We start from the raw sequence: 27,848 nt of genomic DNA, 5'->3' as shown, positions 1-27,848 counted from the left end.
GTAAGGAATGTGTAGCAATAGACTGTGAAAATGAAATGTGCTGCCTCAATTACTATAATTATTTTTGCAAGCATAGGTTATGTTGTTATTGCTAGTATAAAGTTGCTCCATGTGTCTTAAATCACATCTTTTATGGTGCATTAATTAACAAGGTAGGTAAGTTGAGACTTCTATTTGAATTTTCTCATATATAATGACATAAAATTTCAATAATGTGGATGCAAAGTAAGGACAGGCATACATGATATGTCACAATGTTGATTTGCTAACTAGGTATGAGATGTAGATATACTATAATCTGGGAATGTTACTTTTACTTTTATAGTTGAGACCCAGAGTTTACAACATTGATCTACATCTTCAAAGTTAGAAGCAAACATGACAAAATTTTCTGAGAATAATACTCCCAGAATGGAGTACCCTCTCATTCTTCATTTAAATGCAATTTGCATATATGCAACTTTTAACGAGTACCTTTAATGGGCGATATGCTGTTAGGAAGGCGTCCATCATCACCATCCCACTTGCCTAAAATCTGATGTTGCGTCTTGGATTTTCTTCTTTAAAGATCTGAAACTGCTACTGCTTTTGTCAGACCAACGAAACGAAGCACTCCTTTTAATGAGATCTGCCATAAGTGGCGACTTCATAGAGGAATCCTCCACTGCAGCCCCACTGTACACTGCGCTCCAAAAAAAAAAATTGGATTTCAGGAGGTGAAATATATACTTTATCATATCAGCCTTTTGGGAAACCATAACAAACTAAAAGGATTCGAAAGGGCACCTGACGATGGTGGGAGGTGGTAATAGCGCTTCAAGAATTTTGAAGCTTCTCTCTCCTTCTTGTGACATAAAACGCGTATCAAGGTGTGTGCATCTCCCAGATGTCTGTGGCCATATTTATGTGCTTCAAGTCCTGAACTGTGTTCACTAGAAGTCATCAACAATTGGATCACAGATTCAGCCTGCTACGAAAACCAAAATATTAAATAGGTCCCACAGCATGCATACAGAAACAGGCTAAAAGCTTTAATTAATTCTTAACAAACCCGGAGGGAAAATAAACTGAGGATTTGATGAGCGAATCTCGCTTCTTCTTCAACTAGTGATCGGGGAAGCCCTTCTCCGTCAGCAACGAACAAGTCCTAGAAAGTGAAAGAAACATAATTGTTGTTTCTCAAATAGTCGCTGAATATCTCTTGCAAAAGATATCTAAAATCCAAGCATAATAGAAGCAAAAGATCCATATAGGCAAATATCAACTAGCTGAGTTACATCACCAATGGATAAATTCAGTGTGGTCAGGACTCTTTAAGATCTGGTTAAAAAAATTTACCTTGGTTTCGGGGAAGTGTGAAATTCAGAAAACTTCTATTATGAAAATACAAGAAAAATTATTTAGTATTGGAAATCAAGGAATTAAAATAATTAGGAAATGAAAGCAAAAGGTCAAACACAATTAAACCAGCCTACAAGAAAAAAATTGTCTAGAATATTAAATTTCAATGATCAGCCATATATCTTTTATAACTAAGAAATTCCCAAGGGACAATATAGCGCATGGTTCAAAACTCTGGATAATGAACGCGGCTTTGTCAGGGTCCAAGTTCGAAATATGAACTGTGACTAACACGCACATCATGCTTTACGCTCTTACCACTAGATCAAAGGCCTAGGGCCCAATGACCAAAGCTAATACACCACATTGTGGGCCAAAATTAGAGATGAGGTTCGTCAATGCAGGCTTTTGGTTACTAAAAATAACAATTATGGAACTATAATAAATAAGAGAACGAGAGACAAGGATCATTAGCTCAGAGAAAAGATAACTTATTACGAATCTACATAGTTACAGAAATCCTTGTCCTAGTTGAAACTTGAATGACCTAACTAAGAATATCTGTCAAACATATCAGAGGATTGTGAACAATTTTTCAAAAGAATTGATTGGATACATGATATTCCTGACAAGTAAGAAGACTTTAAGCTGACTCAAACAGATGATGACATCATTACAAAAAGGAAAGTTTAACAGAGGTGCATAAATACGCTATTGAATCTTTTGTCAAAACCAAATAATGAAATGGCCTTCAAGAAGATCAGTAAATGTTCAGAATATCGTGGTCACTGGTGATGACGTTGATGAGGTTGCAAGATTGAAGGTTTACCTGAGCCGCACCTTCGACATAAATTAGGCATACTAAGGTACTTCTTGGAAACAGTATACCAAAACAATTCAGATTCTATATTTTCTAAGGGCTGCTAAATATTAAACTGACGAACATGACAAGAGTTCTCTACAAAAACTCAAGGTGAACGTGAATTTTTCAGAAGATATCACACCTAAAAAGAATCTATTATTTGAAAGAAGACACTACCTAGAATATACACTTTTTCTATACTTGCTGGCAACAGTCAAGAACTGAAATTGCAAGCAACTCTATGTATTCCTTAATCTGTATAGTACATATGACGTACACAAATGGCTATAACAGAGTTTCTCTTATTAATAATACTAACAGCTACTCTGGGAGTCTCAGTGTGACTTCTTGCCTTTAGAAGATTACAGAACTTATGAGACATCCTTCTTAGAAGAAGGTAGCAAGAGGCAAAGGAAGTTCTCAATTGTCCCGTATGTAACTTCAGTTTAATTCACAGTACCATTTTGAATAGGAAAAAGATATCATTGGAACACTACACCAGGAAGGGAAGTGTTCTATGCAAGTGAAATAAATACTGCTTGAGAACACCAAATTCAACTGCTGCTTTAACAAGCACAATAACCACAAGTAATAAGAAAGTTAGAAGAGGAACTTACTTTTAATATATTGAGGTCATCTTCCATCATGACAACATCAAATTCAGAAAATGCACGTGATGGACCTCCATCTAGTAATACCCAAGCATAACCTTCCTATCCAATGAAATCAGAGAGTCAGAACTGGACAATGGGAATCATAATAGGAAAATTCACAAGAATGAGACTGAGATTCTACCAGTGATGCCTTAAAAATACTTTTCACTACAATGTCTCTGAGGGCGTCATCAATCAGAGCACAAACATTATTGAGGACCTAGAAAACAAAAAAGGCTGTGAATACAGTAATCTTGGAACTGGTCCGACTTTTAGACCATGCATTGAAAGAGAATATGCAATCCCTTTATCGTTTCTTTCCTTTATTTAGGGATATTAGACTGTAGAGTGAAATATTGAATGTCTTACTCTATCAAATTGTGGAAGTATAGTTTCCAATCGTGCCCCTTCAACATCACCGTGATATAAATTAAATATGAATGGTTCTCTCATGTCCCAAAACACAACTCTAGCTCCTACAGGTCACATAAGAATAGCTTAGGATAAAACTTTGTAGAAGAGACAAAAGAAGCAAATTTTTGCCTTCAAAACTCAGAAAGCAAATTATATACTACCATCAAATCCAAGAATGAATAATTGCTCAAAAGTCGCACAGCATTTATTAATATGAAAAAAGAAAGTTGGGGAAGACATTAAAGAGCTTTAAGAGGATACCAAGAACGTCTATCTGGCAAATTAAGTAAACAATGAGAGAGGCCAGTTCTATTGATTGTTCAAGTTGAACGCACACATGAAACTATCTCGTTTTAAAAACAAGCTTTCATGAAGTTAAAATAATGGACCAAACATAGATTGAGTGATTCCACATGTTTGCAAGATGCCTATTTTACCTTTTTGATAAACAAATGACCATTTCCAAAGTACTAATAGTGGCATGAAAGACTTACAGACCACCAGTACTCTTTTTTGTTAATTGTTAACAGAACAGCAGTACCATATAATGAAAGAGAAGCAAAAAGAACGATAAGCAAAAAACTAAAGCAAAATCAAGAAGCAATCTGTGACGATCACTTGTGTAGCAATTGGGTCATTCGACATTTCAACAACTAAAAGTCACCAAACCATCAAGGACATCCCTTCAATTCAATTTGCGAAAGCACTTCATAAAGCATATTTCCAGAAGAAAGCCTTCCTACAGCATCAATTGAATACATGGATATTTTTTAAAAAAATAGAATAAGTAGCTAAATTTAGAAAATGGTTTACGCACTAGCATGATATTTGCTTTGGAGAACTTTGAGAAGGTGCATTCCCTAATACTTCAAGGGGATTACACATTCAAAATTTCAACACCGTTTGACTTAATTTTAGGGGTAATACCCAACTTGGGATGTTCTCAATATCCTGATACCTACATTTGCTTTGGCTAGACACTTTATGCTCAGGGATAGTCCTAAAAATTAGACACCTTTGTTAGGCCCGGGCAATCTTTTTCCTAATTTTCAGAGATTTATAGTAAAATTTGATGAAAGCCAGCATGAATACTTCATAGGGCTCACTTGTAGGCCAAAGTCATTTGTCAATAAAACCAAGATAAGCTTGTGCCACAACTTCAACTCATGTTTCAACTGAAAGGTCCTATGGAGCATGTCTCAGATGGTCCCCAGACGGAAGAGATCTCCCTAGATTCCAGATCAAAATAGAAGCAAGCAAGTACACTTTCACTGACAATCAGGTGATGGAACAACCTTAATATTACCTTGTTTGAGGATTAAATAATACAATAACATTTACTCAACAATATATAATCAGCATCCTCCGAAATAGAAATCAAATGCTAAGAAAGGATAACTTCTGTTACAAAATAACAATATCCAATTAGGATACTTTGAACAGCAACCAAACTAGGACTTACATCATCATATTAACTGAGAGATCCCAATATGCTGTTCTACACTATATAATAAGTCTAATTCCACCACCACTAAATAAAACAAGGATAGTTATCTTACCCACTAACTCGCAAGTTCTCTTGATAGCATCAGCAGCGCTATCACGGATGCAGTCAAAGGTGGCAACAAAAAGCTCATCAACTGACTCACTACACATTTCCAAAATCCCATTTGAAGTCCAATGAGAATCCTCATCAACTGTGAAGGTAACAAAAATAGACATCAGTAAATAACTATTCAAAGGTAGATAATCTTCAGATAACTCCTATATTATCTAATATGTTGATAACTTTTTTTTGAAACTGCAAAAAAAAAAAGTTAACATATGTGGATAACTTTATCAAGTTTAAAACTGAAATTTCTATTTCCTTGCAGGCAGAGAAAATATCCGACAGAATAAACCTCTTAACCTCAGCATTTCTATGGAACCCCTGAAAAGTTGGGTTAACTCTCTTGTTAATCTTCATGGTTAATTTTCAAATTACTCGATATAAGATACCTTCCAATAATATAATAAGCAACTAACTACAACATCTCCAAAGAATATGGCTGAGAGAATAGGACTAACTTCAAATAATAGCAAACTATACTTTGTAAAAGTAAAGAAGCAGAACTTACGGCATGTCTGATCTTTAAAAACTCTAACAGCTGACCATGACTCCCTAATACCATCCTCAAGGGAGGAAATTTTTTTCTGCATATACTGCAACAAGAAGGTATCACTGTCATCAGAAAGATTGTAGTTTCTGTGACTAAATAGGGTTACAATGAGCCAACCCAATGCAAGGAAAAGAAGCAGGGAACATGATATCTCAAGTAAATTTGGAGAAATGGGTCCAACTCAACCTCAAAAGCTAGCTCTAGAGCTGAGGGTTTGCAAAGACTATAGAAGAAAGAAGACAAAAGCACATATTCTCAACCAATGTGAGGCGCTCTAAAAGCAAAATATGAACACTTGATGCATGACAAAATAAAAATCAATACAGCAACATCAATCATCATCGTCACTAAACTAACTGAAAGTGAGAAAGCCATCAAATGGGAAGAAGCTTGCACTCACTTGAAGGGTATTCATTCTGACACAAAGTTTGGACGTTGTCAAGGCATCCAACTTCTTATTCACCGCATTATCAAGAACCACATATTCAACCAACTTTTTCTTGGCGCTTGTAAATGCTGTCTCCTTATAACGAGTCAAGGGAGGAGCAGGAGGATAAAGATTATGCTTGTCAACTGCACCATTCAACAATTTGCAATTGATATCGAATAAGAACTGTGGAAAATAATATGCTAATGTGCTGATCAGAAGATATATTAGCAAAACAAGCTTTTACTTTGCAAGTGCTTGAAAGCTCTGGTTCTTAGAAGTGTAATATCTCTTGCTGTGCATAACAAGACAAAAGATGTTCCTTACTGGCCAATCCTAATCCATCTGATGAAGAAATTACCTTACCAATCTTCTCGAAAGATGTCCGTCTAGAAATCACTAAATTGCAATATACTTATGTGACAGGAAAAAATTCAAACCCAGTATTTCTAAGAGAAGATAAAAGCAATGACAATATTTATGAGGACATAACACAAGTTCCAAAAGAAAGGCTTCCCATAAAGGGTTTAAAAGGATTGTATACATGTCTAGAAGACCAGAGAATCAACTGTTCAGGTCAGTTATAAATTCAACAACGTATATTAATCAGATGACGACCAACATTCACATATCTGCCACATGCTATTATTGTTGAAGACCCCAAAAAATTTCGATCATCCACAGGAACAGTACCAACTTTCTAAAACAATTTTGGAAGCACGAAAAAAAAGGCTCTATCTAGACACGTGTTGTCCTCGCACAGTACACAATAACGGTTATAACTTGAAGCAGAAAAGGACAAAGATATACAAAAGACTTTGGATTTCAAGAATCACGTTACCTAACTGGTTAACCACTTTCTGCAAGTAGGCATCCAACGTGTGAAAGATTATGGAAAGTAAAGCCTGCAAGTGTGTGATATCCACTGGAAGCCTCAGCTCAAAAAATTGATCAACAGTCTGCAAATCAACGCGGAGATGAAGTCCAGAGAAAATAAATAAACAAACAAACGGTATATCAACCAAGAAATAGGATCTACCTAAAATGACTTCAAAAAAAAAAAAGGAGAACAGCAAGTACAAGCATAGGCAAAAACATATACAGGCTCTGCAAACACGGAGACCTAGTAATCTCTTGAAGATAGAGATACATGAAGTTTTACGGGCTAGCATGCACACATATACTTACCTTAGAGTAATTAAAATATATAAAAACAACTTAGCTAACACAAAAACCGTCTTGAATGGGCTTTAATTTATCTGATGTTTCGTTTTGTAATATAAGTTCATTATTGGTTTTAGAAGATAAAAACAGAAATCAATAGTGAAAGAATTTTAATTCCAACTAGACGGAAGAATATAGTCTACTATATGTGCATGCGTTATTCTTCTTGGTGCCTACTCCATGAAATACATTCACTGAAAGTCTTCTACTGGCTAGTATATTGCAGATACTACACATCAAGTGGTGAAATGCAATAGGCCTTTCATGAAATTCCCTCCACCAATCTTCAGTGAGACTGGAAGACTTGTTTAATGTTAACTCTTTGTAAGAGACATCTCCTCCCAGCTTCTCTTCCACTCAGCTCTCTTTCTGGATGACCATATATTGATCAACTATAAAGAGGACTAAAACATGGATCAAAAGTTGAGATTAATTTAAGTAAAAGGAGTAATATATAGCAACTACTCTTTTATTTACCTTAGTTTTCTTTACCTTCCGTGGACTCGTTAACTGATTTGGAGATCATTTATTGTAGGTACTGGAATGATAGAAATAAAGCAAGTGGATTTGATGATGTGAGAGTGTTTCGACTAACCTTATGGAGGGAGTTTTCTTAACACAGAGTCTAAAATGCAGGAGAAGCCGAGAAGGGTTGCTAATGCTATTAAATCAGGAACGAGAAAGTGGGTCAAGAATTGCGATAAGGAGGCCTATGATCTGGGAAAAGAAATTTGTTGGACTCGATTAGGGCCAAAGTGTTTGGCAAAGTGTGGAGAAGGCTGGTGAGGGATGGCTGATACTACACATAATTCAGTATATTGATAAACAATTATATAATATATATATATATATATATATATATATATATATATATATATATAGACACACACACACACACACACACACACACAACAGAACGGTATATGACCTAGGGACTAAGGACCAAATAGCGGCATAGGCCAAAAACCAGATATATAGCATTTCTGGAAATGACACACAATCATTAGTGTAAGTAGTTTAGCAGAAAAGTTTATATATCCATGAAGCATCCAAGGAACATTTCAAATATAGAAGCACCAAGAGCATATTCAAACACCCAACAGTAGCTTCACCACATAATATCTAGAAGTTAAAAAGTCGAAACTTATCAAAAGAAAAGGGGAACATCAATAATTGAGGGCCATACCTCCTCTATGATTCTAAATACTTCTACAGCTGAAGCTGCTTGTTTTTGCTGATGTGATAGGGGCTCCCAGTCCTGTGATTAAGACAAGACTATTTTAAAGCTCAAACAACATCCCAGATTTGCTAGGAAGAAACAAATTGTCAAAAACAACAGAACTGTAACTGCTATTTCAGACCAGAAGATAGTAGCAATATCTAAAGGAGAGAGATATGAGCACAATGACTAAACATAAGTTCAGATGAAAGATACACCTATGTTCAGTTTAAGCGCTTATAAATATTTGCTAATGGGATGAATTCTTTGCATAATTACTAAAAAGGACCTAGGATAAAGAAAGAAAAACCAATGTACAGTTCAACCAGCAAGTTGATTATTCTGACAAAAGGCAGGAAGCAAACACCATTATCATGACTTCATCTTATTTAGCATTAGGAATTTTACAATTACATATGTCACAACTAAATAGAAGCTTCTAAAAGAGAACCTCAAGATCAGCAGCACGTCCAGTCCATTCAAGTATCCTCTCATGCTGAGCAATCACCCAATCAAGAATAATTGGCCTTGCGATTTCTCCAATCTTGCAACCAAGAAAATGAAAGCAACATAATACCTCTAATTAGAGTTTCATAAAGTGAAAGATATTTAAATGATAACTACTTACAACACAGCTGGAGAAGTATGATTGTTTATCAATACCATACATGCTCTTAAACATTATTTTGTCTCTTTTCATCCATTTAACCATTTCATGTAGGACAGCAGAAAATTCAAGTTCTGCTGTAACTCATGCTAGATAAGCAGAACATGGGAGTATAGTTGAACAAAAAATAAAGCGCCAAGTTTTTCTAAGGAAGTGAGTGCTTCAATTTAAGCAAAAAGTGCAAGCTTTAATACGTAGGTGCTAATGAAGCAGAAATTAAAAAATAACTATGTAATGCAGAATAACTACAAACAACAGCAAAATTATATAGTCAAGAAAACTGAAATATTTTGTAAAACCGGTATTAATCAAGTTCAGAACCATTTTTTAGCTTTTTCACTTCAGATACAAAGGTATAATTTAACATTGTTAATTATGATTAGGTGACTAACCACTTACATACTCATCCATAACATTTCCTTTGCAGTTGATATATCACTTCGCCAACAAAATCTATTTTCTAGTGACATACCACATAGCCACCAAGGCGCAAGTTTTAGTGCCAAGGTGCCTGGCCTCTTGAGCAAGGTAAAATGCATAGCCTGCATGCCCAGATTTAGACACATCTTTTGCAACACTAAATACTACTTTCCACAAATGCTATGGACTGAAAAAAAAAAAAACTCAACCAAGTAGGAGAAATAAATTAACCATATTTTCCATTTCATTTTGAAGGAATTTTCAGGAAAGAGTAGGAAAAAGAAACCCCATCTACTCTAACGAAAGCATAAAAACAAAAAGATTATGTGTGGCATCCGTAGCCAGGAAAGCTTCAAAAAATGAATAAGCTCATTAGACAATTTCGCAGTATGATAGCTTTCCATTGTAAGTTTACCTCACGCTCAAAATCAAACATCAATGGAGAATGCACCCCCTTTTTTACTTGTTCTGATGAATGGAGTTCAATTAGATAATTCTCCAACAGAATAGCTGCAGCAAGCACCTGCTTCACATCTTCCGAGAGGCAAGATATATTTTTGAGAAATGGGTCCTACACAGCAGCAGAAAAAATTTGACTCAAAGGAATAACCAAGAAGGTGCTGGATATTAATATCTATCACTGCAAACTGACCAGTCTTTCACCATAAAACCTGTGCAATATTGAAGCTGAAACTACTCCAGCTTCAGCATACCAAAGCCTCAGGACTGGATGGTATACAGTCAGCTGTCTCTCAGCAATTGACTTCAATTCACTTGCAAGTAAAGCCAAAGGATGTTTCTTATCTACTTTAGATCCAGTATTTATTGCATCAGTAACCTGAGATCAAGCTAATATGTCAAACTTTTCAAAATCAGGTATTCCTATACTACATTTGTGGAGCCAATAGATACCATACCCTCTTGCAAGCAGCTTCGGCAGACCTCTCAACATACATTCTGACTTTGCTATCAATGATTTCATTTGAAGCATTGAGCATCAGCTGCAACAATGTGACGAAAGACATATTAACCACTATAAGGAAACATTAAAGAATTTAAGTCCAATTTGTTCTTGAGAGCATCAAAAAGAGTCACAATAAAAGCTTAATGCATTCTTTCACAACTAAACTTCTGTAAACCAAACTTCTAATCCAAGAAAAGAAGACAAGCCCAAGGAGTCTAAGAAACTCCTTTCTACCCCTGCTTAAAAAATAAACAAGTTCACAGAAAAGGAATCTCCTACGTACACCTGATCATCAAAATACTGAATTATGGTTCCCTCGATGGTGTTAATGCTTGAACAGGATCAGAAGATACTTTATTTACTCAAGGGACAGCAGATGCCAGAGACAGGATTCTGTACTGTAGCCACAGATGGCGGTGATGCAGAATACTGATGAAGGAAATGACACTCTTTCTTACGCTGTACAATTTTTGAGGACGTATTTAATGTTTTTAAGTATTTTTTATCTTTACTTTTTGGTTTTGAATTGTGTGGCTGGTGATCAAGCAAAAAAGGTAGATAATTTTGTCCTTCCCACTCAGTGAGTATTAGTTAAGTGTTGTCAAAAGCAAAAAGCGCAATAAAGCTCTAAGGTTTGATGGAGCTTTAAGCGCAAAGTGCTAATAAAATGTGGGCTTTATTTTAAAAAGGCGCAAAGGGAGAAAAAATACAAATAAATATGTTTAGTCCAAGACTAAATATTATAAGCAAGAATGACAAATATATGAACAAAAAGAATAGAAAAAAAAATATGATAAAGCGAAATACCAATTGTTGGATGTTGCCGTTCCATAAAAGGTTCATTAGAAAGGAAAAGTATGCCTTAGAACCTTGATGACGACATCGAAGCGCACATTTAGTTAGGCGAAACACTCAACACATTTTGATCCCTGCTTTAGGGCTTAAGTGTGCCTTTGACAACACTAATCTAAGTCAATTTTGTTAATATTTTCCCATCCTACTTGGAGACATTAATAAGTTGGGCCATAGTATTTTCTGTTTGTTAAATAATCAGACTGACAGGTAAGAATTGCTGGTAGGTTCTAAAATCTGGGTGCAGTTTGCCGATTCCACATAGTGTATGAGTTGATTTGATGGTTCCAAACTGCCTTGGAGATCTGGTGATGGAAAGGAAGAACTTTGGAAAAAAGTTGTGAACGTAAAATATAGGATGGAATCTCCCTGGGGCATTAAACTGGAAAAAGCTCCCTACAGGATAGCCATACAGAGGCAAATTAGAAATTGCTGGGATGAATTTAACTATTTAACTCACGTACAAGCCTAAAGATTGGAAATGGAAAAAAGATTAAACTTTGACCGAATAAATGGTTCGAAAACATTGCCTCAAGGGCCATATTCCCAGATTTATACAATCTAGTTATCTACAATACTTATACCATAACAAGTTGCTTCTCTGAAGAAATGGAATTTTCTTTTCAGAAGAAGTTCCAATAGTTGGGAGATTGGAAAGATGAGCTGCTTGCCCAAAAAAATTGAGCGTTGTGTTTTTTGATGAAGATAAGGAGGACAGCTTTTTCTGGCAAGGTAGCAAGCACAGATATTTTTCAATGAAGACTTGCTATAAATTACTTTCAAAACAAAAATGGTGCAGCGAGAAGAATACGACCTTGGAAGTCGATATAAAAAACAATACCCCCTCCTAAAGTAGCTTGTTTTGGACATATTGCAATTCTAGATTCTTGTCCAACTTAAATGTCCAAGTACACAAATAAACACATTACAGATTCCAATTAAAAGGATGTCAAGCCATGTCTTTCCAATGAAGACTTGCTATAAATTACTTCCAAAACAAAAATGGTGCAGGGAGAAGATACGACCTTGGAAGTCGATATAAAAACAATACCCCCTCCTAAAGTAGCTTGTTTTGGACATATTGCATTTCTAGATTCTTGTCCAACTTAAATGTCCAAGTACACAAATAAACACATCACAGAATCCAATTAAAAGGATGTCAAGCCATGTCTTTTCAGTTATACACTTTGAGAACTAGTGCTGGAGAATCATACACACAGGCTCAAGTGACTATTAGCATTTAGATGCCCAGCAAAATATTTTCCATGGTTGTCTTATTTCATCCACCAGAGAAGGCACTTAATAGAGATAAATTTGTACCAAATACCTCCATGTTTCCAGACATTTCGAACTTCTGATTCCCTGCTGCCAATGCCATGGATAACACCCCCTTGAAAAGAGAAGGCTTCTAACAAAGGGAGAAAATTTTCATCAGATACACAATTTTGCATGTTAGACAACCATTAACAAGTCATACATCACAACGGAGAAACAAGATAAGAAGAATATACAAGTACAGAAAACAACCTTAAAAAAATGCCAATGATAATCATGCAACTTATTGTCGCACCATAAACCAATTGACCAAAGGATAGACTGCACCAAATTTAGCCTAATCTCAGAGCCACTGCAGTGATTTACACAAACTAGACTCTCCAAATACTTCTTTTCATTCTGTACGACATCTTCAGATGACGGAATATTCCGCATTTTACGAACTGCATACTCCAAAAGCATTGCCTCCTCTGTCCCAAGAAACTTCAATAAGAAGAAAATACATCAGAAATTTTATCAAGTCTACAAATAATAGCAATGACTTTACAAGGAAACTAATTTCGCACTATTTAAATGCTAAATGCATCAAAATGTCTACCAAAGCACAGAAATTGTAACTCCTTGTTAGCAAACTGCAAGCAACTGAATTATCACAAAGTGAGGAGCAATGCTAGATTTAACTGTGCAAAATTAAGAAGGCTAATATTCAGGTGTTTTGAGAAGACAAAACTAAAAGTGCAAGAAAATTAGCAACAATAAATTTTAAATGAAAAAGCATGTATCATATAGCCAGAGTAGGCTCCCTATCATTGACTTGGTTGATTCGCGGCTTTAAGACAAGCTCAGCTCCAGCAGGTTTATGATAGGTGTTCTGTCTCCTCATTAATGTGGACAAATATAAGTTTTAATGGTCGGACCAGTTCCTCAAAGAAAAGGTAGACGCTTGAAGGAGAGCTTCTTTCAGACCTACCTCTATCTCTCTTCTTCTTCTTTTCTTTTTTAAAATATTTAACTCCCCTAGAAACACTTCCTCTCAATATTCAACAACGGCAACTGGTTAATAATTTGTAATTGTCGTTAAAGAAATTTTTTAAAAAGTCAGCTGTTTTATAAAACAGGGACAAAACAGGTGCAACCGTGCCAGAATAAGTAAAAAACTCAACTGCAAATCTGGCGACATCTTTAGTCTATCATGAAAGGCCTTATGTGTGATAGGTCGACCCAGCTATAAAGATTCACCAATCTGTTGTTCCTCACAATCCATATACTCCAAGAAAAAAATCATATGGGAGGTGAGGCACCCAAGCAGCAAGGTACAAGCCATAACAAAAGCATACACATGTAATAATTTGAGAACTGAATGCTACTGCATCACAAACAGGGGAACAGGAAACAAAAAAGTTATTAAAGGAAGATTAAACACACAAGTAGCCAGCTTACATCACATTGCAGTAAAGCATATAACTCTCCATCTTTCACAGTAAACTTTTTAACATAACAAGCAGACTTCAAAGTGAGTGGCAACATGGGTGCAACTCTAGGTGTTCTATTTTGTGCAAACAGTAGAAGCAATTGAAGAATCTAAGCTAAAGTTATGCATTGATAGAAATCAGTATGTCTGGGCCCATGAGTTGTGCGACGGAAAATAATAGCTTCATTTCCTAGCCACGCATACGTATATTCTGTGTCTAATAAAAGCATCAAAAACTGGGAGAGAGAGAGAGGACGGAGATGGTAGAAGGTTGCTTCAATAACATGGTTAAGCTCAATTACCTGCTGAAAAAGCACCCATCCATATAATACATCATGTAACTTCTGGGTAATTCCCAACAAAGGCCATGTTGATTTGATGAGCTTTAGGATTTCATCAGCTTCCTGATGACGAGAACATTAAGTACACTACATTCAGAATAACCAACACAAAAGGTTAAAAGATATAACGTAAACCTCTATGAGCTTGCCATCTTCCAGAATGTCAAATAAACCAAGGAGTAGCTTCTCATACAGCCTCATGTTAAACGGATAACCAGCACTCCAGTAATATGTCTCGCCTTGTATGCCACAATTTCCAGGCATAGATGATAATGTCGAAGCAATATTTCTAATGGAATATAGCACCTCTTTGCATTTGGAGGGAGACATTTTGATGTCCCATTCCTACAGAATAATCAAATATCTTCTCAATCTGCAACTGAAGAACAGATTTGATAAGCGACAGGAAGGTGAGCTACAGACAGGCATACCTGAAAATTCCTAATTTTTGCAACTAAAATTCCAACTGATTCCTCAGAAGATAAGAGTTCTTCAAGAATATTAGCCTACAAGAGAATCATGTAGAAGTTAGAATAACTAAGAGGCAGAGAAAGTTATTTACATTAATTGGAAGTTCAATTGGATTATAAGCAACAAATATCTCAGTAATCAGATTTATGAAATCCTAGGAATACTCACTTCAGATTTAAGTTCTGTACAAAACAGATGCATCCCCAACAACCACTGTTTGTTCAGCTTATTAATATGATTTTGCTCGGACATTTTTTCTTATATTTTTGAATTCCACCCAAATAAAATGTACTTGTTTGTCTCGGCAATATTTCAATCAAAAAACAAGTTTCACCTAAATTATTTCAAAAAAACTTGTGATTTGAAGATTGCAATGACCGGGCCACATGCAATACGTACCTTGTGGCAGGGGCAGATGCAGTTTATCATTAATGGGTTCAAATTGAACTCAGTACTTTCAGTGTGGAGCATAAATTTGTGTGAAATTTCACTAAAAATGCGAGAAATAGTAGATATGAACCCAAATCTTTAAAATTCTAATCTATAGGGTTCAATAATAAGAACCTTTAAGGTTGAATCCAAAAAGCTTAAATCTTAGATTCGTCTCTGCCTTATAGTATTCTAAAGAAGAATCAAATTTGGTATGATCCATCATGCTAAAAGTAATCACCTTTTCAGATCCTTGCTTTATTGATGTTCATATGATATCAGATTAACCATTGAGTTACTCCTTTAGCTTGAAAGTATATATGAATTACCACCACAACTCCAATTTGTGGTGTAATGGAACATGTCAATCCGATAACCAACACATTATGGACCCAAATCAAACCAAATATGGGTAAAAAGAACATAGAAAGATGACTTCCACTGAAGCTAAAACATGACACTCCAAATCTTTTAAAAAGGAAACTTTTAAGTGGAAGAAACATGTAATGAAACAAAAGCCAAAAGTGACTATTACTTGTCTGTTCTTCCATTGGATATATGACTTCTCATTCGAAAATTCAGTCTTTGTTGTGCCATTCAAAAGCCCTAGTGTGATTTGAGGAACATCGATTTGTTCAAATGATTTCTCAGAAGCTAAACGCACCAACTTTCGCCGAGTGAGAGCATCCATTGTTTCTGAGATCTAGTGAATAGTATATGTTAGTCATAAAACAATTTAGAAGAGCAAGAACTTAAGGACATAGTAGACAGCAAACAGTGTAAAAAATAAAGGGGGAAAAGTGTATAGTCAATCAATCAGAAGAAACTTCACATATAAGTCTATTTAGACTAACTTACAAATAGGTGTAGTGAGGTGACTTACCTCATAGGAAAGATTTAACTGGAGGGTGTTGACAAAAGAGATTCCAAAAGGTAGATAAGTCTATTTGCACAAATATAGGATAGATTTAATCTATCACCCATCAGATTCAGTTGTCTCCCTGTTGTTGGTCTAAAGTTAATTTGTGACCTTTTAATGTGATTGTTTTTTTAAATTGTTTGTGCCCTACCCACCCACTACTGAAAATCATATACTCTTCAACTCATATTCCACAGACACGGCAGGTACTACAAGTTTATCTGTGGCCGGAGGCAAGATTTAATGCCTTGCTTTCCCCTTCCACTATTACTTTTCAAATCAATTCCATGTTGATTCCATACGTGCTACAAAGACTACATAAATAAAAGTAAAAGCGATATTTCAGCAGTCTTATATTAATTGACGTACTTTCTAAATTTATCTTTCCTAAATGTTGACTTATCCGAAAATGCTGAACTTTTGCTCTCCAAGCCTCCAACAACTAAAATAATATTCCCTCCGCTTCAATTTATGTGACACTCTTTCCTTTTAGTCCACCCCAAAAAGAATGACATTTTCTATATTCAGTAATAATTCAACTTTAAACTTTTTATTTTACTCTTTAATGAGATGATTTATGAACACACAAATATTGACGGCTTATTTGAGCACGAGTTTCAAAACTCTCTTCTTCTTTTTTTGTAAAGGTAACAATCAAAAGACTTCGTTTCATTCTTGAACTTTGTACACACTCATACACCTACACATAAATTGAGACAAAGGGAGTACTAATGATTGTTTAAAGTCTGAAGTAATCAAAAAATTATTATTTTCTCTAAACAATGTGACGTGTTTTCAACCAACTGAGGAATTTTTCTCATTTCAAGATTTTTTCAATTTTTTGTCTATGACGTAATATAATAATCCATTCTAGATCAATTTAGAATGGACAAAATTTCAATCATACTTCTCACCTCAGCCATTGTTCTTTTCGAAAGAAATGCAGATATGGATATTCCTGAGCTGAACGAAAATTGTCATTCCTAATTTAGATTAATTACAGCCTTTTGAGAATTTAAAGATTTTCTTGACTTGATTTCAATTGTCATCACCATGCCTAGATCTCGTAAATTAAACTTTGATTAACAGGATAATACCACCACCCCATCTCATTACCTCAAACTCATCAATGCAGACCAGCAAAGACCTCAATTTCCCCGAGAGCCCGCAGTCAAACCACTTGATTTCAGTTCTAAGAGGAGAAAAAGCTAAACTACTTGACTTCAGGAATTATTGATGTCTCTTAAATATGAAGCATGCCATCCCTCTAGCATATTCATATTTATATTCATATACAGTTATGGGGATTAGTAAACTGGTCTATAATAGTTGGGGACAAAAGCAATGGCACATAGTGGTTGAACAAACTGCAAGATTGCTCTATTAAATGCAATTGTGCATTTTGTTTGCAGTTCTTCACACATGCATGCGACGCCACAAGAAGCAATTAGGTAAAGAACAAATATGTCATCCTGGCCACTTATTTCTCAGACAGGTCAGCATCTTCTAGGCCATTCTTCCAAAAAAAATATTACTTCTTCAAGAGCACCACGGAATGCACCAACTTTCACGCAACTTTATTTTATAGCTAAGAATCTTGTATATTTTTCACTTCCATTTTTGTGGGTGTTTTAGAAAATACTCACTGAAAGAATCACCCAAAATAAGAATATTTAACTGGCTTCAAATTGCAAAGGTATGTCAGCAGCAAATGTAAAATTCAAAACGTACAAAGATAATGATATCTTGCCTGCATTTGTGTCCTGAAAGTTTCAATAAGCTCAGCATTTCTATCGAAAGGCACGGACCCAGACAGGGACCGTGAATGTCTTTTCTCTCTTCTCTTCAGCCCAGAAAGAAATCTAGGACTCTTCTCTTTCTTTTTACACTCAGCCAAGCGAACCTCAAGCCTAAATGTAAAAATTTAAGTTTTAAAAGAGTGAAAGAGAATGTAGTGCTAAGACGTGAAAGAAAATGAATGGCCACCAGAACGCAAAATATGTAATTAGTGCATTTTCATTAGTTCCTTCAAATAATCATAAATTGACGCTCAACTACAAATACATGGTGAGAATCATAGTTAAGAAGTTTTACCCAGAGCAGATCATGCAAGCAAGGAATACTTCATAGGCAGATTCACGCAAATCATCGTCCAGTAGCCCTTCAGGAGACCTAAAACTTTGTATCAGTTTACTCCAAAGGTGAACATATACAGTCAAGATACAGACCAATAATTCTTCCACCCGCTACAGGACCTAAACAGTTTCGTATGTCATTCTTCTTTTTTGTATCATGATAATAAGCATACACTACCTGTTTTCAGTGCAGGTATTCCTATTGATGGAAGATCAGTTTGCTTAATGGTAAATGACCCTGAAGTTCCTGCGGTTTTACTGTCAACACCATAATCATCATTGTAAGGAGAGAAATCTGTCAAATCAGAACGGCATGATCCATTATTATTGGAGTGATTCTTCATAATAGAAGGTGGCACACGCTGTGGGTGGGAGCCAGCTGATTCTGAATCTGTAACAAGAAAATACGCATCGCCTGTGTGCAACTGCATCTGCAGAGAGCATTACAAGAATAACATATTAAACATTTATTCCATTTTAAAAGTAGAAACATCAAAATGCTACTCCTCCATGAGATGAGGCAAATCATTTTGCAGTTTCTTTCACAAACAATGATTCATTCTTCAATTTAAAAGATTCAAAGACAAATGAAATATATTATTATACATCTAGAATTAACACATAGAACACAGATCAGAGTTAGGGGAAGTTTCTTAGAGTTAGGTTACTTGGGCATTCAATCCAGAAAAGATTAAAAAAGGAAAAATAAAATAATGGAAAAGCAACACTATTACTAAATCAAGTTTCAATATATGCTGCTTAGCGTCATATCCTAAAAGAAGATTGGTCATACAAACTTAGACTAAGAAAGAGTATTGCAGTTGGTGCGCAATAATTTGATCATTTGTGCATGGCTATCTTCAGTTTCCAAAGATGAATGTGGTTCACTCACAAGTCAAAATAAGCTTACAGATCTGATCTCCATAAATTTGCCTAAAGTGACTGGTATACTAAATGGAGAAAAGAACAAAGGAAAACAAAAAAAAGAGTTGAGGGATCCAAAATATATAAATTGGATGTATATAGAACATGTAGTTAATCAAATTCTTATTCTTTCTTAGATGCATAGTTCAAATTTCTAAAGCAGGAGGTAGTTGCATCTCCAATATTGATGCAGGTATAAACTTTTCAACTTCTACTAGATAATTTCATGACAAAAGAAGCAACAGTTACTATTGCTAATACTTTGGTTTACTTCCCTCAACAAAATGAAGCGAAATCACAACATAATCTCCGTCCATGGATATGCACATTAGTGGATTATAACTTCCTCACCCCACTATAGCTGTGATCAATTGAAGACAACAAAGAATTTTTTATTAATATTATTAAAGGTATTCCTTACTGTTTTTGGATGTTGACGTTCATCGTGATACTTCTTAGCTGCTAAAGAAACATCCAGCACCCCACCTAATCATACAAAACAATGACAACGAAACCAAAAGCTTCAGCCTTTGAAGGTAAACAAACAAAAGGAACACACGAAAACACCATTCCATAGAGAAATAACACAGAAAACCATACAAAAAAACAGTGCAGTATAAGTTAAATTACCACTCCTCCTTAACTACTCCCTCTATTTCAACTTTGTTTGCCTGGTTCTGACTTGACACAGAACTTTAGAAAGTAAATAAGACTAAAGATATATAGGTAGAATGCACCAGCATGCCCTTAACAACTAAAGAGTTCACAAAAAAAGGAAAGAGATATTCTTTTCAAAACGGACTTAAAGGAAAATAGCACAAACTAAGTTTTTCTTTGCCAGCTTGCATGCACCTCAACTAATTCCACGAGATACCTTTCACCTCACACCAGCAACATGTACCACATAACTCTGTCTCTGCTGGTATTTGAACATGAGACCTCATGCACTCAACCACTTCATTGACCAACACCCATTATCATTTTCATTCAAAATTATTTCTAAGTACAGGATAAAGTTTCAATTTTTAGTACTTTCATGTAGTTCTTCTTCAATAAAGCTAAGAAATCAATACCAAAACTTATACAAGAATACTAATTTAAACAATCCTAATGAAACATATTTATGTTTTATGTTAAATACTTTTCAAAATGCAGAAAAACTTACCAGATTGTACACATTCTAGAACATAATCAGCACTAATAACATCGAGATTGATGTTAGATAGGGATAAAGTTGGACCAGAAGGAGTTCGAATTTCTTTAATTAATCCACATGATAAAAGAAACTCTAGAAGATTCCTACGATCGTTACGATACCGTTGTAGAAGAGAATTTGTCTCCATTTATCACCGTTAAAATTAAACAAATTTCCCGCCGCCGGGAAAAAAATGAGCCGGTGAATTAGAAGACAAAAAAGCCCTTTGAGCATTCGAATAATCGGAATCTCTTCCGATTCCGGCCGGTGAAAATAGCCACCGCGTACGGCGTTTCCCGGCGAGAAGGTGAAAGGTGGTGAAAAAGAGGCGAAAGAAATGGCACAAAGCTGGAAAAAGTAGTCGTCTGTTTTTTCTTGTTTCCGCTTTTGTTGATCAGTTTATGTCGTCTCTTTTTTTCTTTATTTTTATTTTATTTTTTAATTTACCTGGTCAAAGATTGTTGTTTTTATTTAAAGGGAAGAAAAAAAAAGAAGAGATAATAACACATTAGTCCTTGAGTTATTGGAAATTAACAATTATATTTTTATTTTTAAGATAACCAACAATATGTTAGAATTATTTATTCTTAATTAGTTAGGACAATAAGTGTCTGTTATGATCGATTTGGTTCGATTTTAAAGTTTATCAGTTTGGCTTATTGGTTATCGATTTGTAGTGATGTTAAATCGTTATATAACCATTGAGATATTGACTTATTAATTATTGGTTATTTATTTGTCGATTTTTTATCGTTATCGATTTAACCGCTAAGATTTAATCAAAAATAAAATAAAAATCACTTAGATACAAGGTGACAAACCAAATGAACCATGCAAACGAGTTCACAAGTTACATCTTGCTCAAAAGCAAACATTTTTACAGTGTAGAATTACCAAGTGCTTGAGACGCAAATAAATATAGGAAATCAAACTCTAAATTAAGGTCTTTATAAAAAATAGTATAGATGTTTTGGGTTATCGATTAACCCGTCAATATTAAAATCTCAAACTGTTAAGAACCAATAACCTGATAATAAAAAAAAATCAAAACCGCTAAATCGATAATCCAATAATAATAAACCAATAATATATTTTCAATTGAAACTATCAATTTCTGTTTCATTTTAAACCGCCCTAATTTTCTATTTTGTTGAATTGATTTAATAATAATAACTTATAAATAAGTTTACATAGTATATTCCACTCCAAGCAAAGACAAACACAAAGGTAAAGAGAAAGTCCATGCCTACAATAACTCTTGTATTTTTACCTTAATTGACCATTTTTATTCTTTATTTATTTTAATTTTTTACATTTACATTTAATTGCAAATTGACTTTCGATAAATATAATAGGATAAATATTTTCAAAAAGAAAAAGTATGATGTAATAAGGGGAAAAAATTCAATCATTTTCTGCATTATTAAAATGGATAAATAATTAAAAATAAAAAAATAAATAATTAAAAAACTTTAGGTAACAACTAATAATGCCTTAGATAGGACCATATTTTTCAAAGTTCAAAAATTTGTTTTTTTTACATCAATTTGAATAATATTATTTGAATTACGAGTTTGATAAAAAAAGAGGTTTATTTCTCTCTTTTTTACAAATTTTATTTTATAATTTTTATATTTTAATATTTAAAATTTACGATCAAACCATAGCAATTAAATAGGACAAATACTTCCAAGTATTTACCATTTTGCTATTGGCCTAGTTCCCTCCAATTTGAAGTTGCAATAGGAGGGTTTTAGGAAGGGCTTATTTTTTTTTCTCTTGGAGTTGAGAAATGGCATCGTCTTCTTCGACATCATCTGGACCAGAAATCCCTTGGGTTGAGAAGTTTCGACCCACCAAAGTATCCGACATCGTCGGCAATGAAGATGCAGTTGCCAGGCTTCAAGTTATTGCTCGTGATGGAAACATGCCCAATCTTATTTTAGCCGTAAGAAATTTCCCCAATTTTGCTACTTTGTCATTATTTGTTGCCCCATTTGTGAAAAAATAAGAAATTTTAGCTTATGGGGTTGAGGTATTTGTCATATATAGTATTTCTGTTACATAAAAAGACTTAACTTTTTGTGCAATTTTGTGGATGATGGGGAACTTTTATTTCTAGGTTTGAGGGTTAGTGTTGAGATTAGTAAACACAGCTACTGTGAATTGTTAAGTATTTCTGTTACAAAAAGGACTGATTTTTTGTTCAATGTATGAGTAATAAGAAGCTTTATTTTCTGGGTTTGAGGTTTAGTGTTGAGATTTGTTCACCCAGCTTTCCAAATTTTAATTGTGCTTCTCAATTTGCTTCTGTTTCTCTTGTTTTGTTGCCCCATTTGTGAAAAATAAGAAACTTTGACTGTTGGGGTTGAAGTATTTTGCAGATAGAGCATTGTTGCTTATTTCTGTGACAAAAAAAGACAACTTTTTGTGGATGAGGAGAAACTTTATTTTCTGGGTTTGATGTTTAGTATTGAGATAGACCCAGCTTGTATTGTTTATTGATTTCACCGGATATAGAAAAGAAAATGAAAAAAGTGTTAAGAACTTTCATGTGGTGATCCTAACAAGCTTGAACTATGTTAGATGCTATTACTATATGTGATTTATGCCAAGTGTAGGAAAAAAGAACTAACTTTTTGTTCCATGTATGGTTAATGAATAAACTATTGCGAGGTTTGTGGTTTACTGCAGAGAGTAGTAGAGGGACAGACCTCTTCTATAATGGGTTCTATATTTGGGTTGTCAAAAAGTAAAAGAGAAACATGTTGTTTATAATTGCTTGCGGGGTTATTCACAAGCTTGAAATATGTCATAAGCTATTAAATATATCAAGATTATGTAAAATGAAGAGAAGTTCTATTTTTTGCTTCATTGGATGTTATAAAACTTTATTTTATGGGTTTAAGGGTAATAATTTTTATTTTTTAAAAAAAATATTTAAATATGAGCTCCATAGTGAAAGTCTAATCATGAAATGGTTATGAAGATAATCAATCTGAGAGGGAGGAGTATATTTTCTTGGGGGCCTAGTGGGAAATGATTTTTTTTCGGCAAGTCATGCTATGAAAAATTGTTTGAGAAAGTTGAGTGCTTCAGAAGTGGCCATGGAAGCTTATCAGGGATCAAAAGCTCCATACAATGTTCTTACTTTTGTTAGATTGTAGATTTACTACTATAATATCAGTTTTATTCCCTTGCGGTCAATAAGTCCTGAATATGAACCCTTTTTTATTCCTTTTGTCATGAAAATCTTAATAGTCCTTGCTTAGTAACCAGACTTCTACAGTTGCATGTATATATATCTGCAAAAGTATGCACTCGTGTGAGGTGAGCTTATGCCAGATGTTGGATGCGGATTCTATTTCCTCTTGTTCATTCTCTATTTTGTGGGAGAATAGACTTCCAGTTTCAAATACAATCTTGTTATTGATAAATCTTGAATTGGATCCTTGAGTAATATTGATTGGTTACTTTCAGTGTGTTAATTGATGAGAATGTGTAAAAACAAAGTAGTTATTGCTAGTTTTCCTGGAAGTTGATCATTTTTACTCCAATGCACATCTAATTTAGGACTTTCCTCCACCAAAATGTTTGTCCATTTGTGGTTACATTAACTTGGCAAAAGCAGTTTGCTCATAGCAGCAGTGGAGCTCAATTAAAAACTTAGTTCGAGTAAGTATATTAGGAAGGTGGACAAGACTTTACAGGATGTCGTTCACTGGAAAGTTATTGAAAAATCATGTCAAACAAATATTACTTTTCACATGTTTATCCAGTCCAATCCATGAAAGAGAAGAAAAGATACATCTCTAAAAGATTTTGCGCATGGTTTCTTCATGCTGGATATTCAATTCTATTTAAAACTCCTACAGGGTCCTCCGGGTACTGGCAAAACCACTAGTATATTGGCTCTTGCTCATGAGCTTTTGGGACCAAACTATAAGGAGGCTGTGTTGGAGCTAAATGCATCAGATGATAGGTATATTGAGTGCTTGATTAGATATAAAAAACTCTTTGTTTCACATGGTTAGTTCTTGCTTCTGTAAAATGCTTAGAAGCTTTAATGTTTCTTGTGCAGGGGCATCGATGTTGTTAGAAACAAAATCAAGATGTTTGCTCAGAAGAAAGTTACTCTACCCCCTGGTCGGCACAAAATAATTATTTTGGACGAGGCTGACAGGTTCGAAATGTTCTCCTGTAAATTTGGAAATCATTTGTTTGCCGAGAGGTTGAAGTCATGGAAAAAAAACTGTTCATATTTCTATCTCTTCCACACTATTGCTATCAGTTTGATTGATTCTCAGGATTAGTAAACTATCTATTGACCTGCATTTTCTGCAGTAGCTCAATCATTTTAGTTTTCACTGTTGGGTGTGGGAATTTTATTGCCATGTTTCTTTAATTTTTAGCATGACATCTGGAGCTCAGCAAGCACTGAGGAGGACAATGGAAATATATTCGAACTCCACTCGCTTTGCTCTTGCCTGCAATACTTCTTCGAAGATTATCGAGCCTATTCAAAGTAGATGTGCCCTGGTTCGATTTGCAAGATTATCTGACCAAGAGATCCTTGGACGCCTTATGGCTGTAGTTGCAGCAGAAAAGGTACTAGCAATCTTAATCCTCGACATACATGCTATTCTTTTGGTGTTCTTCTTGCTGCTTCTTAGTGGTTTCTTTTGATCCTTGTGTTTAATCAACAATTTTTGTATGCATAATGAGGCAGGTACCATGTTATTAAACCTTAATCTGTTGCAGCACATTGAACCTCCAGCTGTTCTGCAAAATTTCATGCCTTTGTTTGCTAATTAGTTTGGTTAAGGAGTATCCTGGTAATTGGTATTTATGTTCTGTCTTTAAAAAATGTCTAACCAAAATTATGAGCTCAAGGGTAGGAACTTTTCTATACCCCTTCAGCCTCACCAGCATTGGGGAAGTTTCATCACTTACTCGAATCACTTCAATATGCGATCATCTGTGTTTTTACCAAAGTCTTTGCGGAAACATATTGGTGGAAGGGAGGGAAGAGATTCATGCTACAGAGATTTACCTCTTGCAGGTTGCTTATGTACCTGAAGGCCTTGAAGCTATTATATTTACTGCTGATGGAGACATGAGACAGGGCTTAAATAACTTACAAGCAACACATAGTGGATTTGGTTTTGTCAACCAAGAGAATGTTTTCAAGGTTACAAGGCTCACATATCTCTTTGATATAGTAATTCATCGTTTGACAGAGTCCCCCCTTGATGATTCCATTCTCTCTTGTTGAATGCTAGGTTTGTGACCAACCTCATCCATTGCATGTGAAGAATATGGTGCGGAATGTCCTCGAAGGAAAATTTGATGATGCATGTGCTGGTCTAAAGGCACTGTATGACCTGGGATATTCCCCCACTGACATCATCACAACCCTCTTCCGAATTATAAAGAACTACGATATGGCAGAATATGTAAAGCTGGAATTCTTGAAGGTTTATCTCTACTAATTCTGAAAACTTTCATCTTTATAAGCAATCTTCTGTTCAGCACCATTTATATATTTCTGCTGATATAACAGGAAACTGGTTTCGCACACATGAGGATCTGCGATGGGGTCGGTTCATATCTCCAAATGTGTGGTCTGCTGGCTAAACTATCATTGGTTCGAGAAACAGCTAAGGCTTCATGATGAGACAGGCATTGAAGTCCTAATCAACTGAGATGAGTCCTCGATGGTCTTCCATTTTATCGCGTTTTCCTAGCTTCTCTTGAAAATAGCTAGCATTTTATATCAAGTGTTAGCCTGTAGAATTGCAAAATTGTTACTGCAATGAGGAAAATGATTGTTGAACCATTATGCATTTCAATTCTACAAATGTGTAAAGGCAGCATTTTGACTCTACTCCATGAATTAACATGTTAGACAAGGACCATATCTTTCTTTTTTTTTTCTGATTGGTATAAGCGGATTAAGAAAAACGTCTGTTCTAATAATTCTAATAATACGAGTCGACATGTGATGTGTGAGTTTGATGCATATTATAGGCTCACAACTTTGAGTCTAGTCACAAACATAAGCCATAATATTTAATGCAGGGTTTGAATTTGTGACCTACGATACAAGTTCTTCGATTTTTGTCGTGTGGTGCAAAATACTTATTAGGTGTGATTTTTTTTTTTTTGGGCATATATTTAAAATATGCTTAAAAAGATTTGGTGGAAGTTGGTTGGTCCATTAATTTAATTATTTTTGTCGTGTCATATTTCAATTACCTAAGTTGCGTTGCTCCGTGTCTTGTACGTGTACTCCCAATGGGGAAATATCATCGTGACAATAATAGCTTTTACAAATTACAAGTGGTGCCATTCATAACGTGTTTTAATAAAATATGTTCATAAATAAATTTATAATTGGGTGTTTTAATTTATTTGTTTTTTTTATAATTATTAATTTTTCATATATAACATGTTTAAGGTAATAAGATTAAAGGATATTTTGATTTATTCTATATACTTTTTCAATTAAAGAATATAAAACTTCAAAGCTTTTCTTATTTTTTTAAACTTTATATGAAATTAAAATCGGACAAATAAATTGAAGTGCTTTGAGTACGAAGAGTCAAATGATTACGCTTTTTCCGTACATTATTTCACATTTCTATCGTTGACTAAGAATAAATATCGAAATTATGTTATTTTCTTGACTTCAGTTTGTTTTCTGTTTAAATATAGTTAAAAATTGTTGTTAATAAATTCATGCTGTTACCATCCTTGATACCTAATTAATCCCCACCCTTTTAATTTATGATTATTCGATTAAAAAAATATATAAGAAATAAATGAGTAGGTGATGGATGATTGATACGTTTAAGACAGTTACAATTTTATATGGTTTTTGAAAAAATCGAAACCAGAAATACAAACAGCAAAATAGAAAAGATTAATAAAAAAATTTCTCATGTCATATTATTAATATACTCTTTCCGTTTCATATTATCAAAGGAAGTTATATTAATTGAATCTTTTCAATACTACTCTTGCAATTAATTATTTTTAAAATGTTCACAACTAATTACTTCTCTTACAACTAAAATATTTTTAGACTATTACTAAAAAATAAGAAATTAAATATTATACTAAATTAACTATTAAACTCGTCGTATTAGCTAAACAACTATTTTAGAAAAGAACTCTAACGATAACACATGCAACATTCAATGATTCTGATTTTTTATTAGTTAGTTATTAGTAGAAGAAAAGAAAATGAATACGATTTCTTCTTTTGTCATTTTACTTTTCTTACACTTCTAAAGTTGGCGTGAATTATTAATTTTCTCCTTAAAGTTGGCGTGAATTATTAATTTCCTCCTTAAATTATTGATAGTTTTAAAAGATTATATTACTTGACTAACTCAGCTTAAATATAGCTAATGGTCTCAAACTCTTGTAGGAGCATGAAACTCTTAATAAAAAGTTGAAAGAAACGATAAAATTTCTATTA

At 34.4% G+C, this 27,848-nt stretch overlaps 2 protein-coding genes across 5 annotated transcripts; one reads left to right on the top strand and one right to left on the bottom strand.

Moving 5' to 3' along the window:
• Nucleotides 1–157: 157 nt before the first annotated feature.
• Nucleotides 158–20,807, bottom strand: LOC101264749 (protein unc-13 homolog). Of its 4 annotated transcripts, none has more exons than XR_742882.4 (26): nt 20,333–20,758; nt 19,589–19,653; nt 18,422–18,674; nt 18,203–18,269; nt 17,859–18,018; nt 15,725–15,892; nt 14,721–14,795; nt 14,425–14,634; nt 14,251–14,352; nt 12,730–12,960; nt 12,530–12,610; nt 10,304–10,387; nt 10,039–10,224; nt 9,802–9,957; nt 8,751–8,843; nt 8,267–8,338; nt 6,698–6,815; nt 5,830–6,002; nt 5,388–5,472; nt 4,830–4,967; nt 3,226–3,332; nt 2,999–3,076; nt 2,821–2,912; nt 1,052–1,147; nt 787–967; nt 158–682 (listed from the first exon to the last, which is right to left on the bottom strand). XR_742882.4 is itself a non-coding variant. In XM_069287816.1 (26 exons), exons 1-26 carry the CDS (start codon nt 20,508–20,510, stop codon nt 513–515), a joined length of 3,420 nt encoding a protein of 1,139 aa, XP_069143917.1. In that variant the 5' UTR covers nt 20,511–20,807; the 3' UTR covers nt 158–512. The 4 variants fall into 4 exon arrangements, 3 of the variants coding, with proteins under 3 accessions (XP_069143917.1, XP_069143919.1, XP_010325424.1); XM_069287816.1 differs by having other exon boundaries at nt 2,821–2,916; nt 12,530–12,607; nt 20,333–20,807; XM_069287818.1 differs by having other exon boundaries at nt 2,821–2,916; nt 18,203–18,280; nt 20,333–20,795.
• LOC101267918 (replication factor C subunit 2) lies at nt 20,798–26,280 on the top strand. The gene is made up of 7 exons (XM_004245590.5): nt 20,798–22,310; nt 24,238–24,344; nt 24,444–24,545; nt 24,775–24,970; nt 25,425–25,553; nt 25,645–25,839; nt 25,926–26,280. Exons 1-7 carry the CDS (start codon nt 22,155–22,157, stop codon nt 26,034–26,036), a joined length of 996 nt encoding a protein of 331 aa, XP_004245638.1. The 5' UTR covers nt 20,798–22,154; the 3' UTR covers nt 26,037–26,280.
• The last annotated feature ends 1,568 nt before the right edge of the window (nt 26,281–27,848 follow it).

The sequence above is a fragment of the Solanum lycopersicum genome, chromosome 8 (genome assembly GCF_036512215.1).
Source record: "Solanum lycopersicum chromosome 8, SLM_r2.1".
NCBI lineage: Eukaryota > Viridiplantae > Streptophyta > Magnoliopsida > Solanales > Solanaceae > Solanum > Solanum lycopersicum.
Note: the sequence above shows the minus strand (reverse complement) of the source record. Positions and strands in the feature narration are given on the sequence as shown.

Excerpts from the sequence above, each read along its gene's own strand:
- LOC101264749 (XM_010327122.4), bottom strand. The coding sequence starts at position 20,510 with ATGGAGACAAATTCTCTTCTACAACGGTATCGTAACGATCGTAGGAAT. Across the intron at positions 14,796-15,724 it reads TCCAATGGAAGAACAGACAA|GCTAATATTCTTGAAGAACT; the intron begins GTAATAGTCACT and ends ATTCTCTTGTAG. Across the intron at positions 6,816-8,266 it reads TATTTAGAATCATAGAGGAG|ACTGTTGATCAATTTTTTGA; the intron begins GTATGGCCCTCA and ends GTTGATTTGCAG.
- LOC101267918 (XM_004245590.5), top strand. The coding sequence starts at position 22,155 with ATGGCATCGTCTTCTTCGACATCATCTGGACCAGAAATCCCTTGGGTT. Across the intron at positions 24,546-24,774 it reads ATTTTGGACGAGGCTGACAG|CATGACATCTGGAGCTCAGC; the intron begins GTTCGAAATGTT and ends TTTAATTTTTAG. Across the intron at positions 24,971-25,424 it reads CTGTAGTTGCAGCAGAAAAG|GTTGCTTATGTACCTGAAGG; the intron begins GTACTAGCAATC and ends TACCTCTTGCAG.